At 36.0% G+C, this 17,081-nt stretch overlaps 1 protein-coding gene and 1 long non-coding RNA gene across 2 annotated transcripts; both read right to left on the bottom strand.

Moving 5' to 3' along the window:
* Nucleotides 1-1,932: 1,932 nt before the first annotated feature.
* Nucleotides 1,933-10,140, bottom strand: LOC149716494 (uncharacterized). Its single transcript, XM_089849303.1, has 3 exons — nt 9,720-10,140; nt 8,455-8,711; nt 1,933-4,726 (listed from the first exon to the last, which is right to left on the bottom strand). The coding sequence occupies exons 1-3, from the start codon at nt 10,008-10,010 to the stop codon at nt 4,513-4,515; spliced, it is 762 nt and encodes a 253-aa protein (XP_089705429.1). The 5' UTR covers nt 10,011-10,140; the 3' UTR covers nt 1,933-4,512.
* A 3-nt stretch (nt 10,141-10,143) lies between these two features.
* Nucleotides 10,144-14,205, bottom strand: LOC149716495 (uncharacterized). The gene is made up of 5 exons (XR_016371624.1): nt 12,565-14,205; nt 12,358-12,468; nt 10,535-12,286; nt 10,425-10,470; nt 10,144-10,364 (listed from the first exon to the last, which is right to left on the bottom strand). It is a non-coding gene; the product is annotated as an uncharacterized LOC149716495 (long non-coding RNA).
* Between the last annotated feature and the right edge of the window lie 2,876 nt (nt 14,206-17,081).

Below are 17,081 nucleotides of genomic sequence, written 5' to 3' on the forward strand. Positions count from 1 at the left end.
TAATAAGTTGTGAAATTAAAAATATATTTAATGCAAAACCACACAGTATGTCTTCTTCCAGTTCAATAGAATTTCGGTCCAATGGGACTATAATAAAATCGCACCTTTGGCTACGTTCGGTCGAAAGGGACACCGCAAAAAAAGCCGTTCTGTCGAATGGGAATTCGGTTCAATGGGACCAAAGCGAATAATCGGTTTGTTGAAATGTATTCCTTAAAAAAATGGCCAACAAATGGAGTGTCGGCAGACCGCATATAATTAGAGCTCAGGAAAATTTGTAGAATCACACTGATAAACGCTGTTGGCGAACAAAGTGATTTGACCTCTAATATAATATCAAGCTTGTACGTCTCTAGCCCGACTGCTGAGACTCTATCCCAACTCTCATTAGAACTTCACGTGCTACTGGGGTATTTTTAAATTTGGTGAAAATGAAACTTTATGTTAACATCCCTACATGAAGTCAACAATCGTCCTCACCATTAATTAGCTGCTGGAATCAATTTCTAGTAGGCTCATTTCATTTCTACTTGTCGGTTAGATTTCGCAAGGTGGCATATTTAAATCTAGGTAAAATAATAAATGAATTAAATAAGTTTTATGAGTCGGTGTTTCTGTTGCAATTAGGAGGACCAATTTAGTAAACAATTTCTTGTTCTTCTTTTTATTTTATATGTTTAAATAACGAGAATATTGACAAACATGGACATTTAATATTTATTTAATTGCAAAATACAAGGTTTATGAAAAATGTTTTTGTTCCAACTCTTACAGATAAAACAAAATAAACTATGTACAACGTCAATGAAACACATTTGCTATAAATCGAATCATCGTCTTTTCCAGCGGTGTTCGTCATGAAATTCACCTAAGGACAAGGGGAAATTATCTTGTTGTCAAGCAGAGTGGGCGAGTCACTAGTTTTGTACTGTGCCTGCTTCCTACGTATCGTTCTGTCGAGTCTCAGTTAAGAAGAGCATTTATTCCCCTTGCTGTGTTTCCACCACAACTTGGGAGGGGTTGTTCGAATCCATCTATTTCCGTCTAGGGTGAATACCATGACGATCTCCGCGGAAATTGTTGCCCTAAGCAAAAACAAATCGATACTTTCGACATTATTGATGGCATCAACTTTTAGATTAAAAGTTAAACAATTCTAATGATGGCTCTGATTTTAAATCCGAAACAATTTCAAGTAAAGCCCAGATTCCAAATTATAGAAAATCCCAATAAACGCCCAAGCTACCTTCGCAAAGGAGTGCAAATCAGAAACCTAATTTCAAAAGCAGACGATCAAATCAGGTCTTTTTAAACCAAGCTCAAAAATCAATTTCATTTTGATATTTCACGTGAATTTCACTAGCCAATAAAGAGAAGGTAAAAGGAAGAAAAGGGGATATCTCTTTTTTTGGGCACGAAGTGACCATTTCGTGTTGAGCCATCACAATTAATGCTATAGTCAAGTTCACCATATGGGATGTTCCCACGATCGCACCTTTTTGGTTTCTTGTTCTCTTTCTTTAGCAGAAATTATTTCCATTACAATAATAACAGTAATAAAACTTCCTTGTTTAACGTCGGCATTTTACTTTGACCGATTTCTTGTTTTTAATTAAACCCGATTCTTAAAACATCTCATTTGCAAAAGGTCCGATGGGAAGATGAAAGTGGTTTCGTAAACTCAAAATTGGTTTCCTACAAAAAATAAGCCTGCTTTTAAGACCAGTTTCAGCTTCAGCTTTAAGCTTCCCTCACCTTATCTGCTTCCTTGCGAAGGTAGCTTTAGATTCAAAATCCTAAACAGTTCTATAACCGTTCAGGTTTAAAAATTAAACAATTTGAAAATAAAATTTGAATTGTTGGTTAACTAGAATTGGTGTTTAAGTCTTAAGAGTTAACTAAGTACATCCAATTGCAGACCTGCATAAGAATTTTAAAAACGCTATCCCTTTTACCGCTTGAATTACCGGTAAATAGTAGATGATTCTTATTAATGCACTATTACTGTTCTTACACTCTAAAAAATACTGTGCATTCAAAAACCGTGTATGCTTTTTTCGACGCCAACTATTACACCATTTAAAGTGTTTTTAACACCATTTTTATGTTTAATTTAAAAATATTATTTACAAATACTAAATAATTATTACGCATTTATAGTGCTTTTTAACATCTTCTTTGGGCAGTCTGTTGGACTTCTAATATTACTACTAAGTTAAATGGTGTTAAAATTAGGCAAAATCACGCCACGTCACATTACTAATCCAAATGAAGTGAATTAGTTAAATATTTATTTTTCTATATTAGCAGCACGATTGTGGTGTAAAACAAACCCATTAAAAAACCATTTCAAGTTCCTATTTCTCCCATTTCAAGTTCTTATATACCTCATTTCTAGTCTACATTTACCTCCCTCCCGTTCAAACCTTTATTTATCCCTTTGAAAGTTCCTATTTACACCATTTCAAAGCGGCCCTAATCACCATATTTCTAATAATTGTTTACACCATTTCAAAGCGGCCCTAATCACCATATTTCTAATAATTGTTTACCCCACTTCAAGTCCACATTTACCCATATTTCGAGCCTTTATATACACCAATTCAACCCCCATTTTCCCTATTTCAAGGCCTAATTCATCCCATTTCTAGTTACTATTTGATGCACTATTTAAATTTCATTGAATAAATGGTGGCTTCTTTACGCTTTTTATTTAATCAAATGGCATATAAGAATTTAGCTTCTGTTCCAAATTAGTTTAACACCTTTTATTGTGGTGTGCAAAAGGGTTATTTTATTTAACATAGGTATCATTTGCGCACCTCTAAATGGAGTTTTTTTACACCTTATTTGTGAGCAAATGGTTTTTAAAGAATTAGCTCCAATTTCATGTTATTTTAACACCATTTATTGGTATAATCGACGGGGTTATTTTAATCCATTGAGCACCTTTTATCGAACGATGTTTTTTGAATACTTTTTTTTATTCCATTCATTATAGCTAATGCTGTTAATAAAATATGGCACTATTTTCATACCATTTCAATGACCGGTCAAGGTGTACAAATAGTGCCGAATAACATTTTCACCACTACAACACTATTTAGGTACCATAATTTTTTAAAGTGTAGCTTTACCAATAATTAACCAATACACGTTACTTAACAGTGGATTAACCGAGTGGAATTTCAATAGGTGCAAATTTACGCTTAAAACACACGCTTAGTAAGTTCGTATATGAACAATAACTGGATATTTTAATTATGTAGTTACGTTGGAATATTGATGAGTTAACACGTTTTGTTTTCTGATGATTGACACAAGCGGGAACAAAGGGAATATGCTTATTGTCTAATTTAAGCTTCGAAAAACTTTATAGGTCTTGGGAAAAACACTAAAACCAATGGATTTCTTTATTGATTAATTTGACAATTATTTTAAGCTATGTTCAAAATTACATGGGAATTGGTTCAAAACTGGTTTGTCCAACTAGTTTTGAAATTTCTTCTAAGGTTGAAATTTTAAACGAGTTTGACAGTCCTAGCTCACACTTAAAGACGTTCTAATAATTACTGTCTGCAGAGGCTCTTATTATTCTCACTGGAATAGGGTGGTTTCGGTATTTGTGGCCAATAGCTTCTATGGGATAGTAAAAGTCTACAGAATATATATATTTTCTTTGGTGTTGCAAGAAGCTAACGTGTGTACTTAAGACTATCCTAATCCCAGTTCACAATATCCCTAATAGTAGAACTTAAACTCCAAACCACCTTCAAGTTGGTTCGTAGAGAAAGTAAGGAAAGAGTAGTTGTAATTAGGTTCACGATTATCAGTTTACAATTAAATTTGGAAGGTTTTCGAACCTCAAGTGTGAATAAGGACTTTAGGTTTGACAAAGTCCCATAAACTGTTTAATCGCTGCAACATCGTTTTACTATACATTTCTAGCCTTTAATGTAGGGCAATGTCAAACGTGCACTATTTGAGTTGGTTTGAACTTTCGCGTCAAGAGCAAAAAAAAATATTTATACATTGTGGCATGCAGAAATAATAACTTTAAACAATTTATATTGTTCCACTTAAGTCAATATTTACTGTCTACACCCAAAAATGTAACGTGGTACGTTTTAAACACGTTACAAGTTTTTGAAAAAATTGTGTGATTATTTTTGTGAGGAAAGTCACTCTTAATAAAATTTAGGGAATTCAAATGTACAACGAAAAATGTTAGATGTAGGTGTGAGCTCTAATCTTTTTGTTGCTCAAAGGGAGAGTGAACTATATATAGATATTCTTGCTGCAAAAAAATTCTAAGTTTATTTACACACATAATCAAGTGAATCAATGAAAGAAGAGGAAGTTTGAGACACCACTACAGTCTTTGAGAAGTATAAAATTGAACTTCTATGGAGAAAATAAACTTGAATAGAATGTACTTACAGGAAAAGCAATTTTCAAGATTTAACCGAAATACGTATCCTGTTCCATTTCTTTGAGAGGTCGCTCCAAGCTTCAATTTTTCGAGGCGTACCAGATTTCACCGATCAAGGCCAGAATGGAGAGCATGGTCAAAGCCCCGAATACTATAAACAAGACGCTGATATCATGGAAATTCGTCTTCGAAAATTCCATATTTCTTTTTTGAATCATATATCTCGAGCACCGTTGTCGGTTCAGAAGGTAATTCGCTCGGACCATATGTCCAGTTTCCCAAAAATGCATTATTCTGCAATCGGAAATACATACATTACTAAAAAGGCTGAAAAAATCTAAAGGACTTGGCGTTTCATTGAAATCGCTTCCAATATTGCGCTAGCTCGCTTTACAATGACATTTATTTGATCCACACGTGTAACATTGACGAGCGAAAGAACCGAAGTACATTCAAAAATCAACGGACTGTCGTCTCAACCAAGGAGGGTAAATATGACACAAAATCCGAGTCCTTATATCGGTTTAAAAATATATATATATAGAATAGAATAAAAATTTATTGTCTGTCAACAGAATCTTGGTTTAGGTTCAGCAAGGGCTGGCACATAAAGTGTCAAGGAGGGATTAATTTAAGGGGGATAACATAATTAAAGTTTTAAATGATTTGTTCGATAAAGGTTTATGGGAAAATTGAATTTGCGTCGATAATGTTAGAATTGTTCAAGATTATAACAAAATATTGACCTTTTTTGTGTTTTTCCACTATAATCACTTAGCAGACAATGAACATCGAGTTCTTGCCAATCACATACAGTTGGCAAGTCATTTAAAAAATGCACCAGTCCATTAATGAGGTTGGAAATATGTAACAGTAGACAAACGCTAAATATCTATTTCCAAAATGGACAAGCAACGGTTCACTATTTTGTCTTTTTTGAAGTCTTATCTCTGTAACTTACACAGTGTTTCTACTATCGACCCTTTGGCTACAACTCAGCTAGCCAAGGGTTAACAGAACAATATCAGGGATCCAAGAGAAAAACGTTGATATAATGCGAAACAGGAACTATTTTTGGAAATTCGAACTATGAAACCACACCAGAGACGGCGAGTTTCTTTTTTTGAAACGTTATGAGTTGTAAAATTCTTACATTGGGAAATAGTGAGTGAGAAGCCCATACACTAAAAATGGCAATGCATTCAGTACGAAAAACCAAATAGACTGCTTTTGCAAAGCAATCCCCAACTAGATATCTGGCAGCCCGGCTGTATGAAAGCCCAAGTTCTATATATTTTTTTCCTTTAAAGTGTGGGATGAAAATCTTACGAAAAATTGGAAGGGAGTATTTTTTACGGTCCGTGACATTTAGGCGCCGCCACTTAGGCGCTGGTTATTTAGGCGCCGAGACAATAAGGCGCCGTGACATTTAGGCGCCGCGACATTTAGGCGCCGCGACATTTCGGCACCGTGACACTTAGGCTCCGCGACATTTCGGCACCGTGACACTTAGGCTCCGCGACATTTAGGCGTCAAGCCATTTACGTGCCAATAATATTTCCATTATTTCTTCTAAATATTCGTAAAGACTTCTCAATTTGGCAACCCGTGTATTGTCCCTGTGCGTCACTGCATGACTATGTTCGCAATCCCCATTAAAGGGCATGAAACCTTACTTGTTTTCACAAAACAATCTTAAAATAATAAAAATAAACATAACCTAACCTAACCTAAGTTGGGAAGTCAATGAATATAACCACAAAAAATATTTTGGAAAAGCCATATTATTTTGGAAGTCAACGCACATGAACTACAATATTTTGGAAAAGGCATATTATTTTAGGAAGTCAAAGAACATAAACAACAATATTTGGAAAAGGCATATTATTTTGGGAAGTTAATGAAGATAAAAACAATATTTAGGAAAAGGCAAATTTTTTGGGAAGTCAATAAAGATAAAAACAATATTTAGGAAAAGGCAAATTTTTTTTGGGAAGTCAAAGAAGATAAACAGCAATATTTAGGAAAAGGCATATTATTCTGGGAAGTCAAAGAAGATAAACAGCAATATTTAGGAAAAGGCATAATATTCTGGGAAGTCAAAGAAGATAAACAGCAATATTTAGGAAAAGGCATAATATTCTGGGAAGTCAAAGAAGATAAACAACAGTATTTTGGAAAAGGCATATTATTTTGCGAAGTCAAGAAAGATAAACAATAATTTGGAAAAGGCATATTATTTTGGAAAGTCAATGAAGATAAAAAACAATATTTTGGAAAAGACATATTATTTTAGGAAGTCAATGAAGATAAACAACAATAATTTGGAAAAGTCATATTATTCTGGGAAGTCAAAGAAGATAAACAATATTTAGGAAAAGGCATATTATTCTGGGAAGTTAAAGAAGATAAACAAAAATTTGGAAAAGGCATATTATTTTGGGAAGTCAATGAAGATAAACAACAACATCGATGAACTCTGGTGTCAGTTGAATTAAAAGAATATAAGCCTAAAAGTACTTGTCATGTTCCTTTATTAAATATCTCAAATCTTTCACGAAAATTTTACGGCAATGTCGCGGCGCCTAATTGTCTCGGCGCCTAAATGTCTCGGTGCCAAATTGTCGCGGAGCCTAAATGTCGCGGCGCCAAATTGTCGCGGAGCCTAAATGTCGCGGCGCCAAATTGTCGCGGAGCCTAAATGTCGCGGCGCCTAAGTGGCGGTGCCTAAATGACCGGCGGCTAAAGGTCGGCGCCCAAATGTCCGGTTCCGTATTTTTTATCCCATGCATTTGAAACTGGCAGTGATGTTCTTGTTCATTTCATCGTGTACGGTGAATGAGTCGGTGAGTCACTATTTATTCTACTCGAAAACTGTTTTAAGCGTAAAGATTTTTAGCACCTCCAATTATTGGTCTTTTACAAAGGGACGTAATTCTAACACTATTTATAAAACTAACCAAATCTAAACAAATTTCCAACCGTGATAAAATGGGTTTTTCATATAACAAAAAAATTGTAGCCTCGGAATTTCAACACGACTCAGCCAACTACATTATTGCTTTTGTCATAAGTACGCAAAAAATACTTGAAACAGCAAGTAAAGTAACAAGTTTTAGGCGTAGATCTCTAGATTGTTTCCGGGACTCGCAGGGCCATAGATTATAAGAACCCTGGGGAAATGGAAGAAATCGTGCCCCATAAAGACAGCATTAACGTGGCCCTCAAAGAATGTACGTGACAGGCCTAAGTTACTTTCGCCCCATTTTTCACCTAACGCCGGACCTATGGTCTTAAGGTCGGTCGATTTCAAAGAGGATAGGGCATTTATAGAACGCGTATGACCTGGCACCCTTTCGCCCCCTTGACCGAGATATTTTTGTATATGTGTATATGTATAAATACCTTTACCATTGAGTGCGCTTGTCTTTGCTACCACAGGTTTAGGAAGCACTTTAGGTTGGAGAACTCAGGACGTAAAAATCATAAAGCATGCTCTGGTTACCAAAAGTCTTTCCGCTTAACGTTTTTGCCAATTAACAGTATTTGCTATAAAAGCGTATAATAAAAGTGGGATAAAATTTGTCTTTTGCACCTGAAAACACTTTTCAAGAACACGTTTCAAAAGAAGTTCCGCCGCATCGTTTGTTTTCTATAGGAATAAGATGGAACAACCGGTATATGGATCCAAAGAGGTTAGCTAGGGGCTTGAAAGTTACCAGTCCACTTAAATCCTTTTACATATTTAACGTCTTTGGATCCACAGACTGGATGACCGCTCTTAGGAAAATAAAGTGATCAAACAAGAGGCTCTTTTTACCCCTTACTTTTGGAAAGGATCTATATTGTGCCTAATTTTGACGCTGTCGAATAGCAGTGCATGCTTTTTTTACGTTTTGGTTCAAAAACGAATACTTAAAGTTACCGTTTATGCTTCCCGCGATGTAGTTTTGGACAAAATAGAGCCCTAAGTGCCTAACTTATGATATACCTGTTCCTTCATAACGAGTGGAATATTTTACCTCATGTTTATGACGTTTTTGATAAAAGTAGATGCGTTATTTGACATTGTAACACTTGAAAATATCGATAAGAATGGGTCTTTCCCGTAGTATAACGCCTTTTTCTGTTTGTAACCATGAAGACAAAAATATTCCAGATGAGATAGAGTGCTGATAAAAACTGCGTTTCCCTTGTTGAAGATGAAATCATTGCTCCCCTCCGTCTTGAATTGCTTCGATCTTCTTCTGTTTTCTTTAAAGATATCCTGGCGGGTGGCCTATTAATGGATTTTTTTTAACTCAACATTGCATTCTCCAAATCCATTTTAAGCTAGGGTGGCATGATAATGTTTTATGGGTTTGGTCTATACATCCTTCTGAGACTCAGAAAACCAGTTTGTCCAATACGTCTAATGCTAGGTTCTCACTCGACAGAAAAATCACGACGGAAATCATGAATCCGCCGGTAGAAATTATGACCGTTCACACTTGACGGAAGGTATCTTGTCACGTAATCAATGGGAAGGATTTTCTCGCGTTTTCACGAAATTGGCGCTAAGTCGCGAGATAGAGAGTGTGGCGAGAGAAAACGAAAATGGAGGATTTTTCAGTGACGATAAAAGGTTTTGAAGCATTTACAACTTCAATTTTGTTTGTTAAATAAACAATAATTGATTTTAGATTAATTATAATAAAACTTTTCACATTATTTACTTGATCGATATTTTAAAAAAGCGCTCTAATAGATCTCCATCACTTCTCTTTTAAAATTGTATCTTTGTATTCCTTATGGCTTAAATTATAGAGATATGGACATTTTCTAAACTTCTCCCTAATTATTTCCTTGTTTTCATCCAAATTTTATTCCTTCGCTTGAATCAGAGAGTTTCTTGATTTTCTTGACTGGCATTATAAGGCCGAAGAAAAACTACGCATAGATTTCCAAAAAACAAAAACCAAAGTTCATCCCAGGCAGCCCGTACATCATAGGTAGCTCGAAATCTCATTGGACAATACCTCAGCCTTACGCCGCGCTCGACGGAAAAAGTAGAACACGATTTCTGTCCGACCGAAGAGCAATTCCGTCGAGCTCAGCGTAAGAAAATTTCCGTCGAACAAATTTCTGCCGTGTTTGCGTCGTGTTTTCTACCGAGTGAGAACCTAGCTTAAAGCTTTACTATTGCCAAATTAAAAAATGGGGAAAACCGGAATTATGATACCTCCCAACCCTCACTTCAAAGAAACACAGAATTTAACATGGCACTAAACTTGAAGCCACTTTGTACCTTAACATAATCGAAGCTGGCAACATCATCATGTAAGAGAATACGCAAGTCCGGATATTTCAAAATATCGTCGAAGTTATTTATGTTGCGATCAATGTGTACCGTCAATTTCGTTGACAGATTGGCCTTGAAGTTTTCTACCAAAATAAAACAACCGACGAAATAGATCACAAATATAAACTTCTTGGTAGTGTCGCATTTCTTAGCCAAGATAAGAGGAACCAATCGTAGTCCGGGCACGAATCGACCGGCATATGCTAACAAGAGATTCCAAAGTTTGAAATTGAACATGATGAGGAAAAGATTGATTAAAATCCACACCTAAAAAGTAAATTTAAAAAATCTTAAATGTAAAAATGGTTAGCTTCTGCCCATTGTTATTTGAAATGTGAAATTGTGGAACACAGCTCTAGTCATATTCATCCACCTGCTGACCAGTTATAAAAAATTAGAAAACAAACATGCCTGAGGACGAAAGACTTCGAGGACTCCGGTCAATGATATTTGGTATTCGGCTTCGCGGAAATACGAAAGCATGTTGTGCTCTGTGAACCAAAATGGGTGCGTGCAAGTTTCGTTATGTTCTTTCATTGAATGAACGCAAGAACTGTCAAGTCGACGATAATCAATTTCTACATCGAAGGGCTAAAACGAAACATAAAATCAATATAATTTTCCACAAGTGTGTCATGTAGAAAAAAATACCTCTGCGTAATTTTTTTCCATCACAGCAATGAACGTAACATTCACCCTGAAATAGAGAAAAAAATTATGTTCTCTGGTAAAATTGTTAATGTTGACGATGGAAATATTACCTCCCTGTCGGAAACACGAGGAATTCATGGAAAATTTTGTCCGCTGTATGATAATGATTCAATTCGTACGTTCTCGTAATAAAATTGTACTGGTTCTAAGAAAACAATGCATTATAGTATATTGTAACATAAATCTTTTTCTTTTAACTAAGCTTATCTGTTTAGTAACAGACAACCCCAGTAGAACCACAGCCTTTCGAACGATTGGTTCAAATTTAGTTTCGTGGCTAGCCGTTGCGACGTCGAAATGTCCCAAGCGCCAAATAGTGAACCTTTCGTTGAACTAAAACAGACCTTTGGCCTTCTCTTTACTGTCATACTAACCGGTGGGAATTGTATTAGTTAACCGATTTCAAATATGCGAGCAAAACATTCTATTTTTTGGGCTTTCAACTGTTGGCCGTTAGAACTTTAAGCTTGTTGCCGAAGCTAAAATACCTTTATGAAATCAATTTAGCAGGCTTTGAAATTTTCCAAAATACTACTTTCCATCTCAAATTACAGCTTGCGGCCAACTCTTTTACTGACTTTAAATGGCATGAGTAGGGAGGAGTCTTCGTTCAGCGGATTTTCTAGCCGGATAATTACGCCTTGCGCACCTTGTTTTACCTCTGTAAAGTTTACTTTCCAGCATTACCAACCCTTGTAATGTAGTGTTTACGGTATTACCCGTAAAATTTACTTTCCAGCATTACCTACCCTTGTAACGTAGTCTTTCCGGTAATCCCCTTAAAGTTTACTCTCCAACAATACCTACCCTTGCAATTTAGTATTCCCCGTGAAGTCTACTTTCCAGAATTACCTATCATTGTATCGTAGTCTTTCCGGTAATTTCCGTAAAATGTACTTTCCAGCAATACCTACATTTGTAACGTAGTCTTTCCCATGAAGTATTGCTACTTTCTCGAAATGCACACACCTTTACCCTCTCAAGCGTGCTAGCCGATAAATTGCTATTGTCTTGGAGAACTATTGAGTTTCATGAGAATAGAATGTAAGAGTAAAGGTGGAGTCTTTTGTTTATGACATTATTGGGCAAACCACAAGTTGTAACAATTTTTATTTCTCAAACCTCGTTAAGTTTACTTCCAGATATATCCACCCTTGCAATGTAGTCTTTCCCGTGAAGTAACGCTACTTGGGTATTTTTTTCACAAAATATTCCGCATGTAATTTTATACATGCGGAAAGGAGTCCGGTTTTTGGTTTTGTATGTTTGAACCGGGAAAACAAAACGTCAATGGGAGATTGAGGAGTATTGTTAATATCGGATGTGCTTGTTACACTGCCCTTATTGGATGTGTTCGCTCCACTGTCCTTCTTGGATGTATTCGCTCCGCTGTCCTTCTTAGATGTGTTCGCGCCGCTGTCCTTCTTGGATGTGTTCGCTCCGCTGTCCTTCTTGGGTGTGTTCGCTCCACTGTCCTTCTTGGATGTGTTCGCTCCACTGTCCTTCTAGGATGTGTTCGCTCCACTGTCCTTCTAGGATGTGTTCGCTCCACTGCCCTTCTTGGATGTATTCGCTCCACTGTCCATCTTGGATGTGTTCACTCCGCTGTCCTTCTTGGATGTGTTCACTCCACTGTCCTTATTGGATGTGCTCGCTGGACCGTTGTTACTAGATTTTTCCAATTTGTCCTTAATGTATGGGCCATAAGTTTCTGATACGTCCATAATGTTCACATTTAATTTTGCAACACATTTTTTCTAGCCATGAGGTTAAAGTTTTGCGAAAGTGCGTAGGTAAAGGGCCTTGGAAGAAACAAATTACCACAAGTTAAACCATTTTTCAGTCGATCTTTCTTGGTTGTCGTTACTTATACCGAATTCGGAATTGTAGTGACGAAAGTGTTCATAATGCAAGTAAGTGCCAAAGGTTTTTTCATAATCGGGTATAGTTTTGTCAATCGCAAATGTGTGAGGGGTAGTAGTACCTAAGTGGTAAATTATATTTAAGGTTAATAAATCTCGTTTATGTCTTCTTGCCTGACTCTCATTTTATTATAACTTAATTGTAAAATACCACTTACCGAGGTTAAAAAGGACAGAAGCGTCATAGCAGTCTTTTTTGTAATTCACTGAAAAGAGCCAGCAGAAAAAGATTTTCGGGTCCCAGAGCTTCCTTTGTATAATCAATAACTGCTTTATCGGGTCTGATTATTTTTAATTGCACGCGGAGAAGTGTTTTGGATATGTCTATGTAAGTTTCCAAATTTCCAGGAATAACAAAGGTAATGGTCGAATTTTCGTCCACATTAGATAAAGGGCTATATTCAGCCCATTCTCCGCCAATAATTCCCGACTGGGTAAGGGGCACCTCGAAAATATCCAGGTCAGAGATTTTTTATGTACCTGACTTCGGATGAATTAACGCCATTCAAAAGTTATTATCTTCAATTCATGAAAATATCGCTGACCTTCTCCTTTTCGTTCCCAGAGCTGAACTAACTAGGGTAGACGATTTTCTTTTACTTTTAACACCAATCTTCTTTCTCTTTTTCCTTATCCCGCTTCCAGTCATTTTATTCTTAATTTATACCTTCAATTCCGAAAATGTTTCCTTTCTAGCTTCAGTTCCACGTGTTTTCAACGCGGCAGTGTTTAACAATTTTTTCTCAAGAAAAATTGCTCCTTTCTTGAATAATGGTGCAGCGCGTTTAAAGGCCGAGCTAATTACACTAGAAAGCCCTTATCAACGTACGCTGGGATACCGCGATAAAATGGAATATTTCCGTTACGCGCTTGAATAGTATAATAATTATCTTAGCCAGGATGATAATTCGAGTCAAATTTCCCTTGGTTTAAGTAATACCTAACGTAGTCTGAAGTCATGATTCTCCTTTATCAATATCCTCTTTTCAAATGAACTATATGAACTTTACCACGTTTAAATTGAACTGGAACTCTCAGTTCGCTAGTTAGAGTTCTTATTTTGAAAAGAATTAATGTAATGAGGACGTATGAAGTCTTTATCTATAGTTCCCCCGTCTTTTCCTTGTACACTCACAATACGAAAAAGAAGCGCACTAACGTCACCTACGATGCGATTTTCCACAATGTCGGAATAAACAAATAATGAATCCATTCCAACATTCAAATCGACTGTAAAATCTCCTAAATTATAATCAGTGATACTGAAATTTTGAACCATTTCTTTTGTAAAACCAAGTGCAACCGCCAAGAACCCTGATATGTTAACTATATAGTCCTTCTTCAACGTGACTGAAAATATTCAAATATCATTGCTTCTTTATCAGCATAATGTTTCGACATAGATATAGCTTTTTCTGTTTCAGATTTTAAAAAATGTAGCAAAGCTGTAATTGAATCATAATTTGTTATCTATAATCTAATTTTCACCACAAATTGATTTTTTTAACAACGATATTACGTCATCGGTTTGGAAATTGCTCCAAGTTCTAGAATAACTTATTTCAGCTAGTCCAACTTCGTAAGGCCCGTTTAAATTAACAGTTTCTGGCAAATACGATTATCGGGGAAATAGTCCATTGATAAATCGAAAGGCAAAGTAATGTAGAAACTCATGATATTATTTTACCACTATTTCTTTCACCCAACTATCGAAGGACGGTGGATAACCTTTCCAAGGCTCCAGTTTTTCAATTGAACCGTCAAATTTATGACTTTGTTTCAAAATTTACTGACCTTTGTATCTCTTCCTCTTAGAAAATAACTAACATGGGTTCGGAATTTAAATCCTCCAACTTATATACTTTCTTACGACCAATTTGGTATATATCCTTTCTCGAACGTTCTCTTAATTTTGCTGATTCTAACAATATCTCCAATATCAAAACGATACGAAATAGGGGGGGGGGTAAAATCAAAATCCCCGTACAAATTTTTCCAAATTTCTCCGGAATTCTCATGTGTAACATCAATTGGTTTACATTTTTTAGTTTTTAGCGCCATCTATTGATGGGCTAAAAACTTATGCATTTATACCGAAGATTTACTACCCCCAGTTTTACCCCTTTCACCCCCTCTTTTCCCCCCATTTCCCCCTTTTTTAGTGCCTTTCCCCCCTATATAACCCCCTTTTTCCCCCATTTTAGCCTATGTTACGGCTGGTTGGGCGTCTTAACCCCGCCCTATCCCCGCCCATTTTCGCATTAATTTATTCAAATTTATTCACAATTCATAAATAATGCTCTAAAACGCTAACAGATGGACCTAAGGTAGCTAAGCTTTATTTTATTTTATTTCGTAAATTTCCAAATCCCCGGTGGGACTCGAACGTACCAAAGTTAACGCTACGGTTCGGAAACCCGGCACGCTACAAATGCGCCACCGAATTCTTATATGGCTCATTGGCTTTGTAAGTTATAAGCTGGGATGGACAAATCCACCTCGAGTCTAGGCGCGTTTCGCGCTTAGAGAGAGAAATTAAATAATCGTCCAATACCACGTTAATATGACGTTAAGTCGGCCTCAAAGTCACGTCTGAAGCTTAGAGTTCTTTTCCTAAAACCTTATCAGTCTTGAATGTAGAGAGAAACGAGTTAGCCATATGCCTGATAAGCGCACAGAGGGCATAGCGGCCAAAATTGGAACTATCATAAGGATGAGCTTAGAGTAGTGGCACTCTATGTTAACTCCTTATAGGGCATAATAAGTCAAACCCTCGGATATGCCATTACTCCATTTTATACGGAAACAATTTTTTCCGCGATTCGCGGAGACGTGCTAAGAGCGGAAAAACGTATTTTATAAATTTTACACCTGTAAAATCTTTTAATAAAACACTTGGAACTTGTATTTCTTTTACTTTCGAGGAAATACTACCGTTTTCTGAATGAAAAAGTCTTTTTTTATACATTTATTAGTAATAAAAACATTTAAGGCAAGCTAAGCCTTGGTCATGGCCTTAATGTAGATTTGCACATAGAGTGAAAGAGGGCAAGAGGCTGTACTTTTGTAACTTGGAAAATTTCTTTTTTAGGTTTTTCGAACATTTCTATGGCAAAATGAGGTAGGAGACTAATGAAATATTTAGTGGATAATTTTGGAGAGTCAGTTTAGGGATAGTTTCATCCGTTACATTAATTTGATCTCCAAATAAGGATGGAATCGCGAACAGTTCTTGCTGACTACTTAGTCTCTTTCCAGTGGTGGGAAAGAAATCTGATTTTGTAAAATGTTTTGAACAAATCCGTAAACTGGAGATATCAGTGGACAGAGGTCCTACAGCTGTTGTTATAAACCCCTTAGAGGACCCCAAATGTGATCAATCGCTGGTAAATGTAAACACCCTGACCATAAATTCTGAAGGAGGTAGTGACTGAACACTGGACCCAAATGAGAACAACAATGATAATCAAATGGGAGGAGTAAAAAAGGCCCTAGGAAAGGCCACAGTACCTGGAAAATCTGGAAAAGTCCAAGAATTTAAAAATGGGCCGAAAAGGTCAGGGAAAAGTCAAGGGATTTTAAAATTTTCAGCAAAGTCAGGGAACCTAGTTTAATAAATATTATTCTGTAATTTAATTAAGATAAAGTTCTGTAGGTAAAGTTTAAAATGAACCTAATGAGTAAGTTACTGTAGTTTATTACTAGATTGATTTTATTCATAATAGGAATGCGATTTTATAAACAATGACAAGTTGGGAAAACCAAAATATTACCTCTCCGAGTCAAGACGTCTACTACTACAAAGTTATTTACCTAGATATGGAATTATTTCTCTTTTTTGAAGTAAAAATTTGCGAAATAATGAAGCAGTATTCCAAGCATAGCGAATATACAGTAAAGCAGACGACATTTTACTTCCAATAAGGATAAATCTTGGACACATGGAAATCAGTTAATGGCAAAAAGAACAGGAAATGAAGTCTACGCTTCAGTTGTTTACCCTATATTCTGATAGCTACATTCACAACTGGTTAGCAGTGTAAAGACTATCGTCTCGTCTCACCTCAACAATATTCTTAGTTTGCCAACATGAGTGTTAACGTTAAATAATACCAAAGCTAAATTGTAGCTAGACGCACTGATAGTCAATGCGCACCATAAAGAGAATAAAAACTCTGTACCTTAGCCCTACTAATCTAATTGCCACCATGATCTCTTCTTCTATTATAAAATCTTAACCTGATTATTTAAGAGTGTATTTAACTTTCGGCTCACTCTGAACAGTTGATGTCTCTTCATTTCAGACACGAAAATCAAAACCCAAAGTTTACTTCATCTCAGGCCTCAATTATTTACTCTATATTTCACTAAGCTTATTGCCGGAGTCTAGATCTTAGCTTTCTTCATGAAATTACTAAACCAAGGATTATTCTATATACAGATGTAGTATAGCTTAAGTAATATATAAACAGCCATTTCAAATAATAATATTAAAAAATCTTTGGAATATCAAAATGAAACAGAGCTTTAATGCTACAAAAGCACTAAATGCATCATAATTACGAAAAATATTTCATCATATTCACTTTATGTTAAGGATAAAGGGAATATTATGGTTCTGTAGGATTTCTTTACACATCAAAACAAAACGAACTTCTAACGCAGCGCACTGCGG

This window comes from Phalangium opilio, unplaced genomic scaffold (assembly GCF_054372755.1).
Source record: "Phalangium opilio isolate 3A_F unplaced genomic scaffold, DU_Popi_V2 ptg000009l_1, whole genome shotgun sequence".
Lineage (NCBI taxonomy): Eukaryota > Metazoa > Arthropoda > Arachnida > Opiliones > Phalangiidae > Phalangium > Phalangium opilio.

Bases quoted from the DNA above. Each gene is read 5' to 3' on its own strand.
- LOC149716494 (XM_089849303.1), bottom strand. From the start codon at position 10,010: ATGTTCAATTTCAAACTTTGGAATCTCTTGTTAGCATATGCCGGTCGA. The intron at 8,712-9,719 runs GTACAAAGTGGC...ATCCATTAATAG, and splicing joins CCAGCTTCGATTATGTTAAG to GCCACCCGCCAGGATATCTT. The intron at 4,727-8,454 runs GTAAAATATTCC...TTCCGATTGCAG, and splicing joins AAAAACGTCATAAACATGAG to AATAATGCATTTTTGGGAAA.